This window comes from Falco peregrinus, chromosome 3 (assembly GCF_023634155.1).
Source record: "Falco peregrinus isolate bFalPer1 chromosome 3, bFalPer1.pri, whole genome shotgun sequence".
NCBI lineage: Eukaryota > Metazoa > Chordata > Aves > Falconiformes > Falconidae > Falco > Falco peregrinus.
The window spans coordinates 56819635-56837807 of record NC_073723.1 but is presented as its reverse complement, the minus strand read 5'-3'; the positions used below and the strand labels follow the sequence as shown (position 1 = coordinate 56837807).

The 18173-nt window shown below is 42.4% G+C and overlaps 1 protein-coding gene across 2 annotated transcripts in view; it reads right to left on the bottom strand.

The window, feature by feature from the left end:
• ANKRD29 (ankyrin repeat domain 29) overlaps window positions 1-18173 on the bottom strand; it is a 51252-nt gene that overhangs the window by 9840 nt on the left and 23239 nt on the right. For both annotated transcript variants that reach the window (XM_055800925.1, XM_055800924.1), the window contains 4 exons: window positions 16568-16666; window positions 14217-14315; window positions 7222-7320; window positions 4158-4256 (listed from right to left, as the gene is read on the bottom strand). In XM_055800925.1, coding sequence (XP_055656900.1) covers window positions 4158-4256; window positions 7222-7320; window positions 14217-14315; window positions 16568-16648 — 378 coding nt within the window. In that variant the 5' untranslated portion in view covers window positions 16649-16666. The remainder of the gene's footprint in view (window positions 1-4157; window positions 4257-7221; window positions 7321-14216; window positions 14316-16567; window positions 16667-18173) is intronic.

Here is an 18173-nt window from a genome sequence, read left to right as displayed (position 1 = left end):
CAATAGGGGCGCTGAAACAGCTGATAAAATTTGGAAAACATCTGAGAGCAGCCTACGCAATTTAATCTGCATGAAGAACCAATGCTGCACAAATCCACACTTCTATTTATGCAAGAAATGCAAGCGCAAGCACAGCCCACAGAATAGAACATCTTTCTTTCACTCACAGTGAAGTTTGTAGGAACAACTCTTATTTTCAGGTATAAATGAAAAGGAGCAGAAGGAAATGCAAGTGTTAGGTAACATCACTGTTACCATTAACTCTTCTTAATAGTATTGCTGTTCGACATCATCCTCAGTATCTCAGTTACAGGCTAGATGCAAAAATACATTGTGGGAAAGAATGACTGCCTTGGAGGACTTAGCCTGAAGAGAAGAAAGATGATGAAGTGGATGGTGGGCTCACTTTGACTGTTGTCAGCTTCTCTCTCTGAAGCAAGCAGCATCCAACATGCAGCTTTATGCAAACGCAGGTAGTAGTTATGTGGAGTAGATGAGATTTCTGTCCATTTTCATGTTGGTATATAGTGCAAAAGAGGTATTACATTGTACTAAGAGGCCACATGAGAAGTCCTGTGTAAATAGATACTAGGGCTTGGAGATGAGTCAGGAAGAAAGTGAGAACAGAGAAAGACACAGTTCAAAAACTGCTTTCCTTTCCTTGTCCGTCTGCCCACTCAGCAGACTGCAGACCATTACATTCCTAGAACAATGTTAAATAGCCCATATGTTTTTAATCTATGTTTATTTCCATATTCGATTACAAGATATTATATATGGACTACATCATCTTATATCCAGCAGCCAGCAGTTCCAAACATACTCTGACCAAAACTTCTGATGCTCTTTCTCTTACCCATTAACTAATGACTGCTTTGTAGCTTTGAATCTCAACATTTACTTGACTTGGAGTTTTAGAAAGGGCTAGACTAGGGTGAGAGGTGAAACACCCCTGGAATTCCCAGTAAGGGTTTCCAGGAACAGGAAGCCCCTACTCTCAGGCTACGCAGTCATCTCCTCCACTGTTCTGCCCATTAGTCTGCTCACCACCACTACACCAGCTGAATTCTAGCTAGGAGCAAATTGCTTGCTTGTCTGAAGTCTACACTCTTTATGGGTTTACGGGCTTATATATATACGTATAATTGCATATCATGTGTTAAGAAAAAAAGCATGAATTTTCAGAGTGTTTTGAATCTGCTTAGCCAGTCAGACTAAAGTCTGCTGGGACACAGGTTGCCAAAACAGTGTAAAAATAATCAGCAAGTAATCTTCTCGCTTAGCTTTTGAGTTGGAAAGGCAAAGAAACATCTCCCACACCAGGCTTCAGACACTGCCCCCAGCTCTGTCTAGACAAAAGGATGACAAAAGAATTCCTGCCTGGCTCCGCAATGTCAGAAAGAACAGCGGGTGGCTAAAATCCAAGAGAAATTACATTGCCAGGGAAGAAACTCTCCAGGAAGCTTCACTATTCAGTCTTGCAAGAACTGAGCTGAAGGGCCTTCACACGGACAGCTAGAACCATCTGAGATGCCCTACAGTGTCAGGAGCACTCCCGTGGAAATGGGAGATGGGACACAAGACAGAAGGTGAACTGGTACCCACTGCAGCAGCAGGAAGAGACATACAAGGCAGATGCACATGCCCAGACACATGAATTAAGCCCCCAAATTCACAAGATAGAAAGGAAAACATGGACACCATGAGGAAGGAGAAGCATGAACTCACACCTGGCACTCTGCAGCCCTGCAGTCAGTGTTATGTTGCTTAGAAAAGTTTCCTACAGGAGTGAGGGCAGTGCAGTTTGTAACTGACAGCAAGAGTCATTTGGCATCGAAACTGCCCCATCTAGAGCTACATTCCTCATGACCAACATGCCACCTTCGAACAAAGTACAAATTTGTTTGTTAGTAGGAAAGAGACTGAAGTCCATCCAACCATTACTTTACTAATTAAACAGTAAAAATGTTCCATTTGTTAAGGAAATGTTTCAGATTACACTGCGCCCAAATACAAATGCCATGGATTTATCCAGGCATAATCTTAGCAGGGATCGGAGGTACCCTGAAGCAAAGTAAGCCCATCCTGCCGGAGATGAAACAGAGCCAGAAGGAACATTCACAGTCAAGTCTTTGCCTCAACTAAGATTTTTAAATGCTTCATGAAACATTATGTTGTAGAAATTGGATTAGAGTGCTAAAAAAATATTGTCAGAAAGAATTAGCTGGTGCATTAGAATTGTGGTTAGCAGAATGCCGTTTTAATGGCAACATAAATCTAAATTTAGTTTAGATTAAAAAAGTTAAATCTAAGGCTCCCCAACTTTATTTTGACTGACTCAAAAGGCATTAAAACACACCTTGGTCTGTCCTACATTGATCTTCTAGCCTGCGTCAATTAACAGGTTGTAACATTTCTTAATTTTGATGTTGGGAGACAGTGTGGAGGCAGCCTAGGAGCAGCTAAAGCATCAGTCCAGTGAGCAGCTGTCAGCACAGCTCTGGTGATGGAGAGGTGGGGGGAAAGGCAGCAGGAAAATTACTTTAGTTTGGCCACATAAAACCCTAATACAGTTTCTTTACATTACAAGAGCAGCAAGGAGGCTACACAGACCTACAGATGCAGCAGAAGTCATATAGATCAATCTGTGCTGCCAGGCTATGATTTGTCAGGCTTTTGGTGTAGATGAAAGGAAATACTGCAAATACGTGGCAAAGCTCATCACATGCCACGTTGTCCACTGTTATTAGAGCTTTCACATTAATTTGCTCTTGCCTGCTGATTTTTTACTCGGTGCAGTTGGTGATCACAGCCACCTGGCAGACATACATGACTGATTGCAAGGACAAGACCTTATCCCATCAATTTAAAATGTGCAGTGAAGACCCAGGACAGCTACCTTGCCTGCAGGGTTTCAGCAGGCCACAGAAGAGGCTCTCTTAAAGCAGGCAGATTCCTGGGAATCCCTGTCTCTAACCAGACATTTCTATGTGTTGGGAGTAAAGCTTGCTGTGCAACTCCCACATCTGGCCACTCAAAGCAGCTTCTAAACGTGCTGTTTAAGCACTGATTTTAGAGTCAAGAATCAGCTAAACAATTAAGGAATCCTTTCTTGGGAACCGAGAGAGCTTTTTTATACATCTCTGTGCACCGTGTATGCTTATGTACCCCATAGTTAGTTTAACACCTAGGAAGTCTCTTGCAGCCTTATCTAACACTATAAAGTGATGCAATGTGGATCTAGCCCTTAACCCCCTAGCAGGGACCTCTGAACCAGCCACAAATCTAGCTCACACATATCATTTAATGATCAAACAGCAGTCCCACTGCCTACAGAGGAGCTAATTTCATGCTTACAATTGCCGCTGGTAGTATGTGTTTGCAGGATCAGGCCCACTGCAGTGACTAGCTGTAAATGGGGACAGCAAGGCTTTCCACATCTATCAAGAACTTCCAGAGATGAAGGTAACAGCCAGGCTTGAGTTTCAGAGTGCACAGGGATAACACAAAGTAAAACTAAAAAAAGTAAAAGTAAAAGTAAAAACTCTTGTCAAAGATCAGCTTTGACACTGAAGCCACAGTACTGAAGGCCTGGCGATTTCAATATACCAAACCTAGTACTGTCTCCCACTAGACTTCCCAGATTTTCTAAAGCTTTTCCCAGGATTTTCAGAAGAACGCAGGGATGTGGTAGGCTATGTAGACCCTCACAAGCAACTTGGTGCAACAGAAGCAGCCCAGTAGTTACAAGTGATAGTGCAATGCCCTTACATCAACATTATATACAGCTGGAGGGTTTTATTTTGATTTTGTTTGCTCCCTGGCCCAAACATGCATGTAGTTAAAACTCATTCAGAGGACTGGTGAGTGTTTGATCTGCCTTCATGTGTAAGCTCAACTGGTGCAGACCTAGAACAGAGCTTCCAGTTTCACTTCTTCAGAAACAATCTGGTCTGCACGCAAAAAGAAATGACTGGGGTACTCGCATCGAAACTGCATTTCCAATCTGAACTAAAACATGAATGCAGGCACAGGCACAACCTGCCTTCCAGTGAAACACCTCCATGGGAACCTGATGCCCGGAGAAAATTCCAGTGTTAAATTTTCTTAACTGCAAAAAATTAGACCCCAGCTCTGTTCTGAAGTGTTGAGCTCACCTGCCGTGGCTGGTTAACCTTTGCTCCTGAAGAAAGCAGCAATCGGATGACATCCAGATAGCCTCCTTGTGCTGCCAGGAAAATTGCAGAAGCTCCGTCCTAAGAACAGATACATCCAGCTTATGCTGTGTTGAAATGATGCCATTATTCCACACAAAACCAAACCAAACTGAATCAGGTTCTTATTTTTAAGCCATTATGCCATGTAACAGCAGATATACAGTCACGTTCAAGAAATAATCACCAAAAGGCAAAGTCTGGTTCATAACAAACTATGGTAACATTTTCATTCAGATGCACAAGTGCTGTCTTCCATCATACATCAAAGCCAAGCATCAAGCCACCTGGGTCTGGAATACTAAGAGTCCAGTTCACTGAAGCACTGATCTACATAACTAGAAATTCATTCCTGTATAGTAATATAGGTTCAGTTAGCTTTTATATGTTCATGCAGAAGTGTTCTGCTACATACACACGGTGAAAACACATTCAAAGACTGAAGATTCCAGCACTGAAGTTTGCCCTTGAGGCTCAAGTAGTAAGTACTGTGCCATACTGCTGTGCCACCCCAGCAACTACCATGCCACTGCTCTGGCACATCTTGTAGAAAAGACTTTACCTGTAATACGATAATGTAAAAGTAGCACATGCTAGACAAAATATCTCATAGCCCTATCAGAAACCAGCATTTTCCTGCAAAAAGCTTGTTAAAGAACAAATTGTGAACAAACAAGGGATTTCGTTTTTCCTCAACATTTCTCGTGTAGACGGACTTCATAAAAACTTGTTCCTTTAAACAACAATGTAAAAAAGCATTTTTTCTATGCTTTCATGAAGGTTTTTTGATGAAAAATTTTCAAACAGCATTATAATCCATCCAGCCAACTGGAAGTGGAAATCTGCATTGATGGTGGGACAGGTGTTTACCCATCCTATACCCACAACACTCAGCACAGAGCATGCTAGGGCAAGTTTTCCCGGGAGGTGAGACTTTTCCAGTGTAAATAGAGACGTGAATGAACCCCTTCATTGCATCTCAGATGAGCAAGTATGCATCTCATACCATCTCATGGATATATTTATCACAAAATACAGGGCATTTTAGTGGAAGCCTGTTGTTGACCTTGTTGGCACATCGCTATGTTGGGACCAAATGCTGCTGTCTGCTGAGAGATACTGCTTACCTGCTCCTCTTCCTGCAAAACTCAGCACAGACTTAGTGAAGCATGAACTGAATATAGTGCCCCTGGGACTGAATTCAGAATGTTTGACCTTGATTTCAAGAAAAATGTCCTGGTAAACAAGAGAGGTGTCTGCTGGCACTACAAATGCACACCTCTGGGCCCTCTGAGGGGCTCTTTTCTCCAGTTGCTATGCAGGTATACAAAACAGGGTGATTGTATCACATCCTTTGCAGGCTTACTTCAGAGACAGGTATAGTGATAACTCTTCCATTTAGAAAGTAGACAAGGTCGTGCAATATTAAAAGAGCTCTTTATTGTAGCATCAATCAAGATGGCAAACCTTGGGTTCCCAATCACCCACTTGATTTGAATTGATGCTGTAATGAGAAAGCTATTTTGAGGCTGTAACATATTTTCATAATATTTCACAATATGTAACATATTTCACAATAAATACCATTTAGTTAGGGTATTCTCTCGTCTTCCTTTCTACCCCTCATGTGACTCAATTTAACACATCTGTCTTGATGGTTTTGAGAGGACTACCCAAACACATGCTCAAAATCCCTCTCATTTAGCCACCTGCTAGTGAAACTGCCAGTCAGATACCACTTTGCAAATGCAGCTTGGCTATGTCCCACTAAAGGACCCACGCTAACACTCATTTTCAAGAGATTTTTTTTTTTGTTTTATTAAGCAGCTGTTTCTGACTGGTATTGCCCAGTCGCTGTGAGCAATAAAAATACGTCTCTAAATCCAATTGCAAATATTGCTCGTTTCCAGGAGTGAAAACAAGGAAGTTATTTTACTGCCTTCACTTCTAGGTAAATGTCTGTAGGTGTGGCAGGATGGCTATTTTTAAACCAAGTGGCAGGTAACCCCTGGGATTACGGTGCAGAGGTATGAATCACTGCCCTCAGATTAGAAAGGCAATTACTATTTGCAGAGCAGCAAGGGTGGAACACCCTGCTTCAGAAATACCGAGTGAGGGCAGCACAGAAGTGGGGATCCCCTGTGTGACCAGTGCACAGCCTCCAGTGCACTGGTGGCTTCTGCAGTCACCAGCCCTCAGCTGCCATGCACACTTGGAGGAGCTCTGAGTGCAACAGCATCCTGCAGATCCAAAGCCCATGGAAATGGCTGAAGAAGCTTGTCCCTGGGGAACAACTTTCCCTTTGTCAGTCTTGAGTGCCCTGGGGTAGGAAAGAGTGGTGGGAAGTGAAGGGAAAATCTGCCACTGGTTTCTGTTGAATGCTGAAAAGCTCAGCTTATTTCCGTCTCTGTTGGAGTAAATTAAACCCAGTGCTTCATTGGCTCAGTCCAGCTTTCTGAAAAGTCAACTAAACAACATCAGTTGAGCTATTTTAACCATTCCTTGCCCCAAACATTGGCAAGCTAGAGATACACAAATAACATAATTTTAACTGATTTTTTTTGTAAAAAAATAAATATATTTAAATATTTTAACTTTTACTACTCTTTCTGGCAGAAAACTGGTGAACTGATTCTCTAGTACCTCAGGGGCTTTATAGGTACGCACCCCTCTGTCCGCAATGCAAATCATGGTAGAACATGACATGGTCTTTTGTTCAAGGCTAATGGATAGCACTCACCTAACCCAGATTTGGTACATATTCTTCATACAGAAAATGAACCAAAAGGCAGAAAAAATTCTTTTCTGATTTTGTGCTGCTTCTCCCAGGATCACGAAAAACAGACAGTTAAAAAAATTCACATCTTAGGAGAGTAGAGTACTATAAAACCACAACGTTTGGCAAATGCTTCTTTGTGCTGGAGCCAGAGTATCTGCTGTTGTCCAAACAACAGCACATTTGTTCCACTACTAGTGTTGTCAATATTATCTGTGTCAAATAACTCACGTAAAGTTGATCGTGAATGTTGGCACCGTGCTTCAACAGGGTTTCCACTACTTTTGCATGCCCATACTGACAAGCAGCTAGAAGAGCAGTACCTCCATCCTGTGAAAAAGCAAAGAATAGGTACACTCAGGCAAAAGGGCAGGTGCTGGACTGAGTATCACCATGAAAAAAATCAAATTTTAAGGCTTTTCAGAATTTGGCTCACAGCAGTTCTCTAGTGACCACCTACTGAATCTTTCATAATTTTAGTTCCAAGTCTTGCCACAGGAATCTTTAAACTTGGCTCTGTCACTATAAACATTTTTCTCCTGAGGTTTTTTTAGTGAGGGACAGGAATTAAGAAAATTCTGCCTTTTGTTTCTCGTCTTCTGCTTTCCCACTAGTAGCTTTGTCCCCTTCACAACTCCAAGCTTCTCCATGTTTCTTCCCTTTACAGCCAAATCCCCCACTCCTGCCAAGCTCTTCCTGCTGCTAAAGGACAGCACACCTTTCCCCTGCTCCAAAGCCTACTGATCATCTATTCTTCTTTGGTCAGAACCTCATGCCCTGTCATGTCCTGCCTCCCACCTGTTGACTGTTGGCCTGAAAAAGAGTAGGGAGGATGCATTTGAAAGCATGGTACCTAACTGTGGAAATGTGTATCAGACTAAACCCATGACCTTCAGTGAAAGCCCCATTACTTCTGCTGAAGAAGTGATCCCTGCAGGCAGGATCAACCCCAGGCAGTTATAGTTGCTGCACTCCACCACTAAAGGGAGACCTAGGCACATGCATCAAATCCTGCTTGTAGAGATGCTCCCTTCGGACACATCTGAGAAGAAAAATTGCTCAGTGTCACCGGCAATTGACTCCAAGCCAGCTGAAACCACTGAAATAGCAAATGTGGGTCTTGCCATCTTAAGTGCACTGTGCCCCACTTAAAAATTGCCAGTATTTCTGACACTGACATGGAGAGGGAGTTCTTATCTATTCTCTGGGATGGCACCGTGCCATCGTGCAAGGATGACAGAGACCCCAAGTCACCCACACCAGAGGTCTTCTTTCTCCTTCCCTGCCTTCTCCCAGTCTCAAGTCCTCCCACCACAAGATAAGGTACCTAAAGTATTTCAGATAAATGGTTTCTAGAGCTGTTATTAATGTGTGCAAAAGATTGTGTTTACCCTCACCTTTGTTCTCTGAAACAGCTCCAAAGTTTTGTCTGAAATTTTCCACACAGACAGATATCCATAAGAGAAGTTACAGCTTGAACGGTCAAATGGTTCTTTTATAATGGGAAGTGCCAATCAAATTTATTAATTCGTGGTGCTATTTCATGCCTATAACAACCTCATGAAAACTCAGGCTCTGACATGACTGAGCTAACCTGCAGGGACTGTCTATAGCTACTCTCAAAACATCATGTTCACCTTTCCTCCCCATGACATTGAAAAGCAAACAAGGCTTGAGCGCCAGCAAAGTCACAGATGTGAAGCTGTTATGTGACAGTCTAAGAATTGCATATTAATTCTGGATTGTTTGATTAAAAATAGTGTGTGAACAGGTCAGTGGAGTTGTTACTCTATAGCTACAATGAGTCATTAGAATTTCCTGTTAAATTAAACTACCCTAACTTAATAGGAACTGCCGGAACAAACCACAAAAGCAATCACAATGGTTCCTGGATTAAAAAACACCTTATACACACTTAAGACAATGGCAAAAGCTAATTGCTTGGTGAAACTTATTTCCTGTCTCCAACCAGCTGAAAGCCATTTTGCTCGAGTAGTGTAACCAGAGAGTACCAGACCAAAGGGCTACAAACAAAACCCAGATATTTTTAAAGACTCTTTCCCTGAAGGAAATGGAGAGAGAAAGGTTAATAAGGTAAAACCAGCAAGTGCGGTATCTGGATGGGAGGTCCTCTGTGGAGAGGCAGGGAAGAACAAGTTTTAGGAAGCTTAAAAATACTGAGATTCCCTGTATAGAGTGTAAATACACATGCTCAGTTAGCTGCATATGGGAATAGTTTGTTTAATGCTTTATGGCCTGGGTTTTGTTTTCTAAAATTCTTGTGTTCTCAACAAACTGCTGTTATTTTAAGAATATTGTTTGGTTATTAACATAATTTCTGGAGGGAACCAAATGACTCATCCCCATTAAAAGGCAGGCCTGCAAAGCTAACCACAGTTTGCACAGCAGAGCTGAAGCCCAATGCTTGGAGTCCAACCGTGTGATCCCACCTTGGGAGATGCCACAGCCTGAGGTTTAAGGAGGGAGACACTTTTCTCAGGATATGTCCAAGTGTCTCGAAATGGGGTTCCTGACCAAGTGTTTGGTTAATTCCAGTGAACAGTTTTAGACAGATACATTTCCAAAATATACCATTTAGATCTTTCAGACTAGAGTGACCAAGATTCCCAGACCACTCTGGTCAGAGTCCAGGGATCAGAAAAAAGCGTTGAGTCGTCCCCCATTCCAGCTGTCCATCCTGAATCAGGTATTTACTGGGTCAAAAAAAATTTGGGTAACAACTCCTTGTTGGACTCAAAGATCTGTCCCTGATCTGGAAGACAAATGGGCTCCAAGGCCTGCTCTACTGTGTGTCTCCAATGAAGCTGAATACATTTAACAGAAGAGTCTGGGATTCATTTGCACTCTCTGGGTAGGGGTACCACTGTGACAAACAGAGATAGGTCCTACTGCAAGAAAGGGAAGTTGGGGGCAGGAATCTTTTCCACTGACCATGTGGTAAGACAGCATTCAGTTAAATCAAGGAATTGTCAAACATTGTGAAAGTCCATGGTTTCTTGGGAGGAGAAAAACTCAGCACCCTCTCGCCCCTACTGAGCTTCCATCTTGCTTTTTCTTACACTTTGTTCCAGCAAGCTCTAGCTGGAGACCCCAATGTTTTACAGGCCATAGGGAAGGCAGATGAATCATGGCAGGGGTGGGGGGAAATGTAGTAAATGGCAGAGTTTTAACATCCCTTTCAGCCATGTGATTCCCTCTTTCCTTTTTGGCTTCAGCTGAGATGAGTAAAAAGCTGAAGCAGCATCTTTGGTACTGGCAAGCCTCTTGGAAAGTCTGAGCAGGGCAGCAAGTGGGAGCAGGGACACATGAGCAACCACAGAGGCACTTCTGGGGCGATCGCCCTTCTGCAGTGGTCAGAGTGCTGGTGGTGCAGCTGAGAGGAGGCCACATCACCTTAGGTGTTTATTGCTCGGATGCTCTTTCCCTATCACAATGTAGCTTTGATTAACCCTTCACTGCAAACCCTTACAGCTCAGACAGGAGCCAGTTCTCTCAACTACCTCCACAAATCATTTCTGAAACCATTTTTCCCACCCCGCACAGCCTGCCCTCCCTACTGGCGGCACGCACAGCAGCTGCCAATCTCCCGTGTAAGCACTTGGAACAGCAGCACCCGGTAAGACCGCGCTGCCTGGCGCAGACTTCCCTGCTTCTTTGCCTACCTCCTCCTTCACCTCTGCCATCATCACCTGAAAGTAGTTTTGAATTATTTGGTGTTTTATCATCTCTGAAATATGCTACAAGGGAGGGGAACTGATCTTCTGCAATCACTGCCTGCTGAAAAATAGGCTCTGACATACTGTTCAGCCTGCAGTATTGCTCAGAAAGTGTGGCACCATGCAAACCCTTTTAAGAACCCACATGCTTGTAACATGTCTCATAGTAAGAAACAAGAACATGTTTCAACTTGTGATGCATACTTCTAGGACTGTCAGACTGGAACAATGGAGAAGAATATTATTGAATCCTATGCATTTTATAATAGATAGATAGATAGATAGATAAGATATAAAATAACCTTCAATGGTACTATTTATTCTCTTTACAATATCAGCTATTATTGCTAATTACTTTATTATGCTATGTCAGAACAGGTTTGCTTTGACTGCTATAGTGTATATCAACTCTAATAAGGGGTAACAACAATTGAGTGCCTATATTAAAATAGTTCTCCAGCATTTTCATATATAAGTAACAAATGTAGTAATTACAATTTACAGGAAAAAGAAGATGTTGTGCTTTTCATTTCCTTGTTTTAAAGTCTCTGTTTCCTAGGACACATTCTATTTGCCATGTCTTCATTTATAATAGAAAGTGTTTTGCCAATTGATTAATTTTGCAGTGCCCTTTAAAAACAGACAGGATCAGCCATATCTTTTCCAGCATTGCTCCCAGCTGAGTGCCTTAATTGGAAAGTGCCTTATTTCTGACCTGAAAGGGCATATTGTGTCAACTATATTGTTTCTGGGGTTTGGGGGAGGTGGAGGAGCCTGCTATCTTAGTCCCCTGTTACCAGAATGGTGGTTTGATGGAATAATTCCGAGCTATGAAAGCCACATCATTAAATCAGAAAATTGAACTGATACAAAAACATACTAGAAGGCCAATGGAAGATGCATACTGTCAATGCAGTAAGTTCTCAGTGGTGCCTACTGCTCAGGCACACACTGCTGCACCAAGTACAAGTTAGTTTCCCACCTAGCCTGAGTCTAAAACTTCAGGAGGTTACCAAATCCCAGTCTGGAAGCTGTAAGCACTTGGACTCCTGTGTCTATATCCTTGTTTCAGAAGAAAAGCTGCAGTCCCCATGCAAGGAATGAAAGAATGAACGTGGCAAGTTCCAGGATAGGTCCCAACATTGATGATGAATCTAGAAAAGCCCTCATACTCCTGTTCGGAGAGAGCAGGCCTTTTCAGCAAAGAGGACATGGGCTTGAAAGCGAACTTCAACTTATTAAACCAGTGTCACTTGGATCTTGCACAGATTAATTTTAACGCAACAATCCTTCGTTCAGATTCCAGGAGCCTTTTCAGGCTCTATAGCTTGTGTCGTACTATGAGTGCTGAAGTGGCTGATGCACCTCCTGAAGATGTGATGAAAAGGAGGGAGTTCTTGGACAGGGATATTTGATGCTACTGGAAAATAGCCTCACATACACACTATGTATCAGTTTTTCATGCTATGTCCCTTGTGAGTTGGTGTTGTTGGATGGCCATCTCAACTGGAAGTGGCAGAAAACTGGCCTGGAGAGGAAGAGCAACCTGCAGCTTAAAATATACTTAGGACTAGCACATGGGCCAAGGCAGGTTTAAATTCAGAGGAAGAGGCAGACAGGAGCATGAGGACTGGGAGCCAAGTTTCAAGGTGAGCAATAGTAGTCCCCAAACCTGCATTTGTCCAAAGACGGGAGCCATCAGGAGTGGCTGAATAAAGAAGTATTTTCTTATCATTTAGATCTTTACGCCCTTTTATCTGCCCTAATGACTCACATCAAGATATTTTGCATGCTTGATAAAGGATCATATATTGTCATGAAGGATCAGACAATTTCAAGCCTTCTTGGATTGGTTCACCTTCTGGGCCAAGTCTTGGCCTCTTCACAAACTCCTAGTTCTCAGGCTGTGGAAAGGTTTGGTGAAAACATACTTGCTCCCCTAGACAGAATAAGGTACTCAGGCTCTGTCTTCCCTCCTCACCAAGTTTCCTCCCTTCACCGCTTTCCTTCCCTCTGCAAAAACACTTGCCCAATTGCCTGCTGAGCTGCAGTGAGTAGTCCAGGCTCTTCCTACGCCTGGGACACCTCTCCTCCTTCAGCATGGCTTTGGGGCCTTTTTATAGACCAGATGACTCAAAGGACAGTGTAAGTTCACTCGCTGAATGCAAGAGAAGATAATCCTTCTGAATCTTGCTCTCACCTATACCCTGAAACAAAAGGCTGAGAAGCAACCCTTATTTTAACGTGCAGCTTCTCCCAATAACTCTGTCCTACATGAGATTATTCAGCACTTTAAAATCCAGCTGTTGTATTTAACATTGCAACCTCCTGTGTTGCCAGGTTCCACGGCTGCACTTCATGTTGTGTTAAACAGCCACAATTTCATTCATATTTTTGAATTTACTGATTGCTGCTGTGGTCAGAATTGCTTACCACAAGCATAGCTCCGTGGGGTACCCGAATCCTACTGTATGGGCATGTGTTGACTCTGGCCACAAAACCTCAGGATTTTTAGTCCCAGGAGCATCAGGAGTTGAGTCTCTGATGTTCTGTCAATTCTCTTAGTATTTAAAGCCTATATTTCCAGAAACTCTGGAAAGCAGGTAAGAGTTGAGGAAATCATTTGAATCACAGACTATATAACATCTTCAAAAACTGGTTACTGTGTGGTAAAGAACTATTCCTTCTTCTTCAAATACATCACTATCGCTCCCAGGGTAAGTGACTGGCAAGTGTCCTTCCCAGATTATGGGAATGCTCCAGAATATGGCCAGCATGTCAAGGACAAGAATATTTAATGGATATACACTGCTTTTGGTTCTGTTTGCTGAAGGTAGAGGTGCTAGTACTGCCTTGGGCAAAGAAATGGAGTCAATATACTGCTGTAAGTGATGAATTGCTGTTCTTGATGCTGTTTGCCCCATAAGGGGTGATGAACCAGACCAAGGCTCTGCTGTTTGTGCTTTTGGCTATTCTAAGAAGATTTTGAAAAAGGACCTGTCTGAACAAAGATACAGAAGCTCTGACATGCATTTCACCTTCTTGTCACAGATGGGTAAAGGGGAATTTGGGGAGGACTGAAGCCATTGTACTCTATGTATCTTATGGTGGTATGCAAAGACATCCTAATGTAGGCAAAAATTTCAGTCTATGCAAGTGAAGTACAAACACACCTAAAATGGGTTCCTACCTAACATATACAAAAAGACCCTTTGTTCTTATGTTGGAGGATGGTTTAAGAAGAAAGACTGGTATCACTGTCAAGGGAATGAACTTTGATCAAGTTATGCCATTAAGTTTAGTAGTAAAAGCTAGTCCCAAGTTAATATTTTTACAATATATAACATTACTGATATTACTCAGAAAACGTTCAAGCGAGGAAATTCTTTTATCATCTTCCTGCTGCCATGTCATGTTTCATGTGAATAGGAAGAGATAGCCTTGATTTTCAGAATGTATCAGCATGCAAAACCAGACCCATCATCTTACTTTATTCTTAAATTCAGTGGAGGCTCCAAATTCAAATAGAAACTTCACTACATCGTTGTGGCCTTGCTGTGCAGCAAAGAACAGAGAAGTTGCACCTGACTGTAATGAAAAAATGGATTAAAAAAAAACCCAAACACATAACACAGTTGACTGAAGTATACACATTTCAAATGAAAAAGTATTGAGCATAATCATTTGAATATCAGCTGAAAAGACATGACGGTTTTGAGGACCGCAGAGGACACCTGGTACCTCAGGTCAGTTTTCTTCCCATTATACCAAGAAATCTGTTCAGCATCATACATTTGAGTAAAATCCAAGTTTCACAAGGGGCTTCTGCACAGAGTTTCTAATACACATCTCTTAGGATTCACTCACTTCTAGCCAGTCACCAGATAGGGAAAGCAAGCCCAGAGCAAGAAAAGAACAGTCTTGCACAACAGAGGAACAGCCAATTTGAAACCAACCCCTACTCCATCTGCTACTACAACCTGAGAGAAATAGGAGCATGCGATCATTTTGGATCAAGGTGTGGAAAGACCAGGGAGGTGGTTATTTAGTACAGCAGAGTTCCAGCTGGCTTGGCTCTCCACTGACAAAATGTGACTGTTGTTGGTGTAGTCTCATCCTCATCTCTTGCAGCAGTATCTCCCCATCCAGCCAATCCCTGCAACCATGACCAGCCCTGCAACTCGGGCTTTTCTGTGACCTCACCGAAGAACTGAAATCTCACACTTTATACTAGTTGTATAAAATACTGTCATTAACATGTGAGTAAATCAGGACCCAAAAAATGAATGTCTAAGCTTCTAAAGGCTGGACAGAAGGAAAATGGGAAGGGAAGGGAAGGGAAGGGAAGGGAAGGGAAGGGAAGGGAAGGGAAGGGAAGGGAAGGGAAGGGAAGGGAAGGGGAAAAAGACAACAAGCAGGCTTTCTTGATCTCTCATCCCATATAAAAAGTGTAGGAAAGGGGGGCTACACATTAAATTCACTCCAGTGCCAAAAGCCTTTACAATATCATGCAGCACCATGAGGCCATTTCAAAACCCCCTCTCCCAGAAACATTTATGGGGCTCTCACTTCCCCAACCTTCACAACAAGTTCAAAGAATGAAAGCAATGGTTTGAGTATGTGGATTTAGTTTCAGAACAATGCCATTGGTCTTTAGGGCTTAAACTTCATCTGCTTTGCTTCCCGTCTGCAACAGAGTGATTTTGGATGATTTCAGTCTTTCTTTTTTTGTTGGCTTGCTGAATCAGTATGTCCTGAGTGATACTCAAGAGCAGCTCCATAAAACTGTTCTCAACATTTCCTTTTGTTGCTGCTTTTCGAGCAATATTTACCTAAGGGAAGGGACATGTTTAAATGCATGTTTTGTTGGAACAGGACCCCATTGAAAGACACTGACAATCATGGTTAGAGCAAGTTTAGACCAGTAAGTGCAAAGACACTTATATCATCGAACATGGCATTCACTGACTCAGTAACTTGCAGATGTCAGCATGAGATTAATGCCTGAGTTCCAGGTAACCAAGGATGAGAAACATTGGCTTGTATTGTTAAAGCAACAAGCATACAGCTGTCCTGTACTGCCTGCTGCCATCCTGTGTTACTGCATAGCCTCCTTAAACTGCTCTGCTCTGAAGACCAGTACAACTGTCACTGTCCTGGAGCAATTCTGCCCTCTGTGTAGCCAGCGCACAGACCAGAGTGGCTGCAGGTACTCCTTACAACCATTTGGGTGGAGTATGAGAGGAAGGAACTTTCCCAAAACCTGCTGCTGATACTCCTTCCACAAGCAAGCATGTCATGGTGTGAGAGATGCCCTGAATGCAAAGCAGAGATGCAGGGAAGGGTACAGGTGGTTAAGGTGTGTGATTGTTGAGATGAACTGGCTCACACTAGGAGGCAGAAACTCCACGGCATAATAATCCCTGGTCTAGCAATGGCATCCACTCCATTTTAATGACCAGACCTTGCAAATCAAAAGGCAAAGGACTTCTCCTTATCATTTATCCCATCCAGAGAGCTGTAAATTACTGTGCTAATAAGTAAACTGCAGCTGCATAAATGGTGTAACCCTGGAGGGTTAAACCTTAGATATGACTGCCCCTCACCAACCAGGTGTACTGGAAATATTTGATGAATTACTTATAAGTGTACCTCTGGCATCTCCTTTTCTATTATAATCTCCAGACATCCGGTTCCTTGATGTCCTCAGAACAGACCCTGTTTACACAAGTACTGCACAGCAAATGACAAAGAAGCAACTGGCAAAAAACAGCACACTCTTTTATTATTTGTAATAAACCACTTAATCCATCCCTGTTTGAATGCAGAACTTCTCCTACCTCTCTCTGCAGATTGATATCTGCTCCTTGCAACACCAGTTCCCGTACACAATCTATGTGGCCATAGTAAGATGCCACCATCAGAGCTGTTGTGCCAAGCTGGGAGTAAGGAAAAACAAGTCAGTACCTTCAACAGACACCTCTAGCAACAAATCAGGCTGTCTGGAAGAGAGCACCTATTTTGAAAAGCTGAAGGAAGCTTGTAATCACTGAAAAACTTGCTATAATTTAAAACTTACTATCAAGAATACTTTGAAAATGAGCAGTTATAAAGTAAAAAGTTACAGACTTGCCTGCATTGCTAAGGCCTGACCATTCAATAAATGGGTATGCAATGACTTCACCTTTTTGTCCCAAAATAAGTACCGCAAGAATAACAAGATTAGTTTGCATTTATACACAGCATTTTTATCACAGAATCCCAAGGATCTTTGCATCATTTTCAGAAGAATAACTTTAAACACAGGAGCTGAGTGACTCAGCTGAGTCATTTAATTCTGAGTCATAGTCAGGAGTAAGGTCTGGGTGATTTGAATACTAATTCCCTATCCAAATAACAAGAGTAAACTCACTCTGTGACTCTTCACATTATATGAAAGAACTTTCCATACTAGAACCATGCATTCAAGTTTCCTCAGTACACCATAAGGTCACTGCTCCAGCAAACCAAGTAAGACAGGTGTACGGACAATACATGGAAACCACATGCATAAAGATGAAACCCATCCTTCTAAAACATTCACACACACACCAGTTCAAATTAAAGAAGGAATGTGTGACATTGCAAAAAAGAAGCATGCAGCCTTAATCGTATGAAAATATTGTAGTCTAGAAAATCTGTATGCTTGATATAATTAATAAGTCAGGATATTTTACAGTGCATTGCAGAAATTCTTGACCACAGTTAGCCTTCTTTTGAGAAAAAACAAGCAATAGTGGACCGTATTTCTTTACTCTGATCTCTGTCCTTCATGCCCCCATCTGAACATCCCTCCCTCCCTGTCAGAATGACAGTCATAGCAGCAGCTCCAGAAGTACTGCAGGACACATACTTGCCTACAGGGCAAAAATGAAATGAAAATTAAAAGATAGGTTAAAGTCAATGGGCTCTTGCACTTTGAAGGTATTCAAACTGAGAGAAACTGTGGCTGGTCCATGTTTCAGGCTGGCCTGTACAACTCCTAGTAAGTCAGTTCCAATGCCAAACAAAAACCTGGGAACTTCTTGACCTCAGTTTTCCCCTCCTATTTGCCACAGCTTAGTACTATCAAGTATCTCTCCATATGCTGTAGCAGAATAGGAAGACATCCCCATTATCTGTGTTTTCAACCCTTTTCTAATCTCAAAACTAATTTCAACCCGTGCCAATTACAGTAAGGAATCCCCATGGAATCTAACTGTCATGTGTCTGGGCTCCTCTTTGCTTGGCAAGCTTACTGTGCCTTCATGTTAGTGCCAAGTCCAGGAGACACTGGGGTGGGGGAAGAAGAAGTTAGGAGGCCAGCAGTTCTTGTAATTATGAGGAGCTCTGCTAGCTGACAGAATCATTGCTACCTGGGCTTGGTTGAGTCGACTCTTCACCGTGATCTATTACTACAATGACATT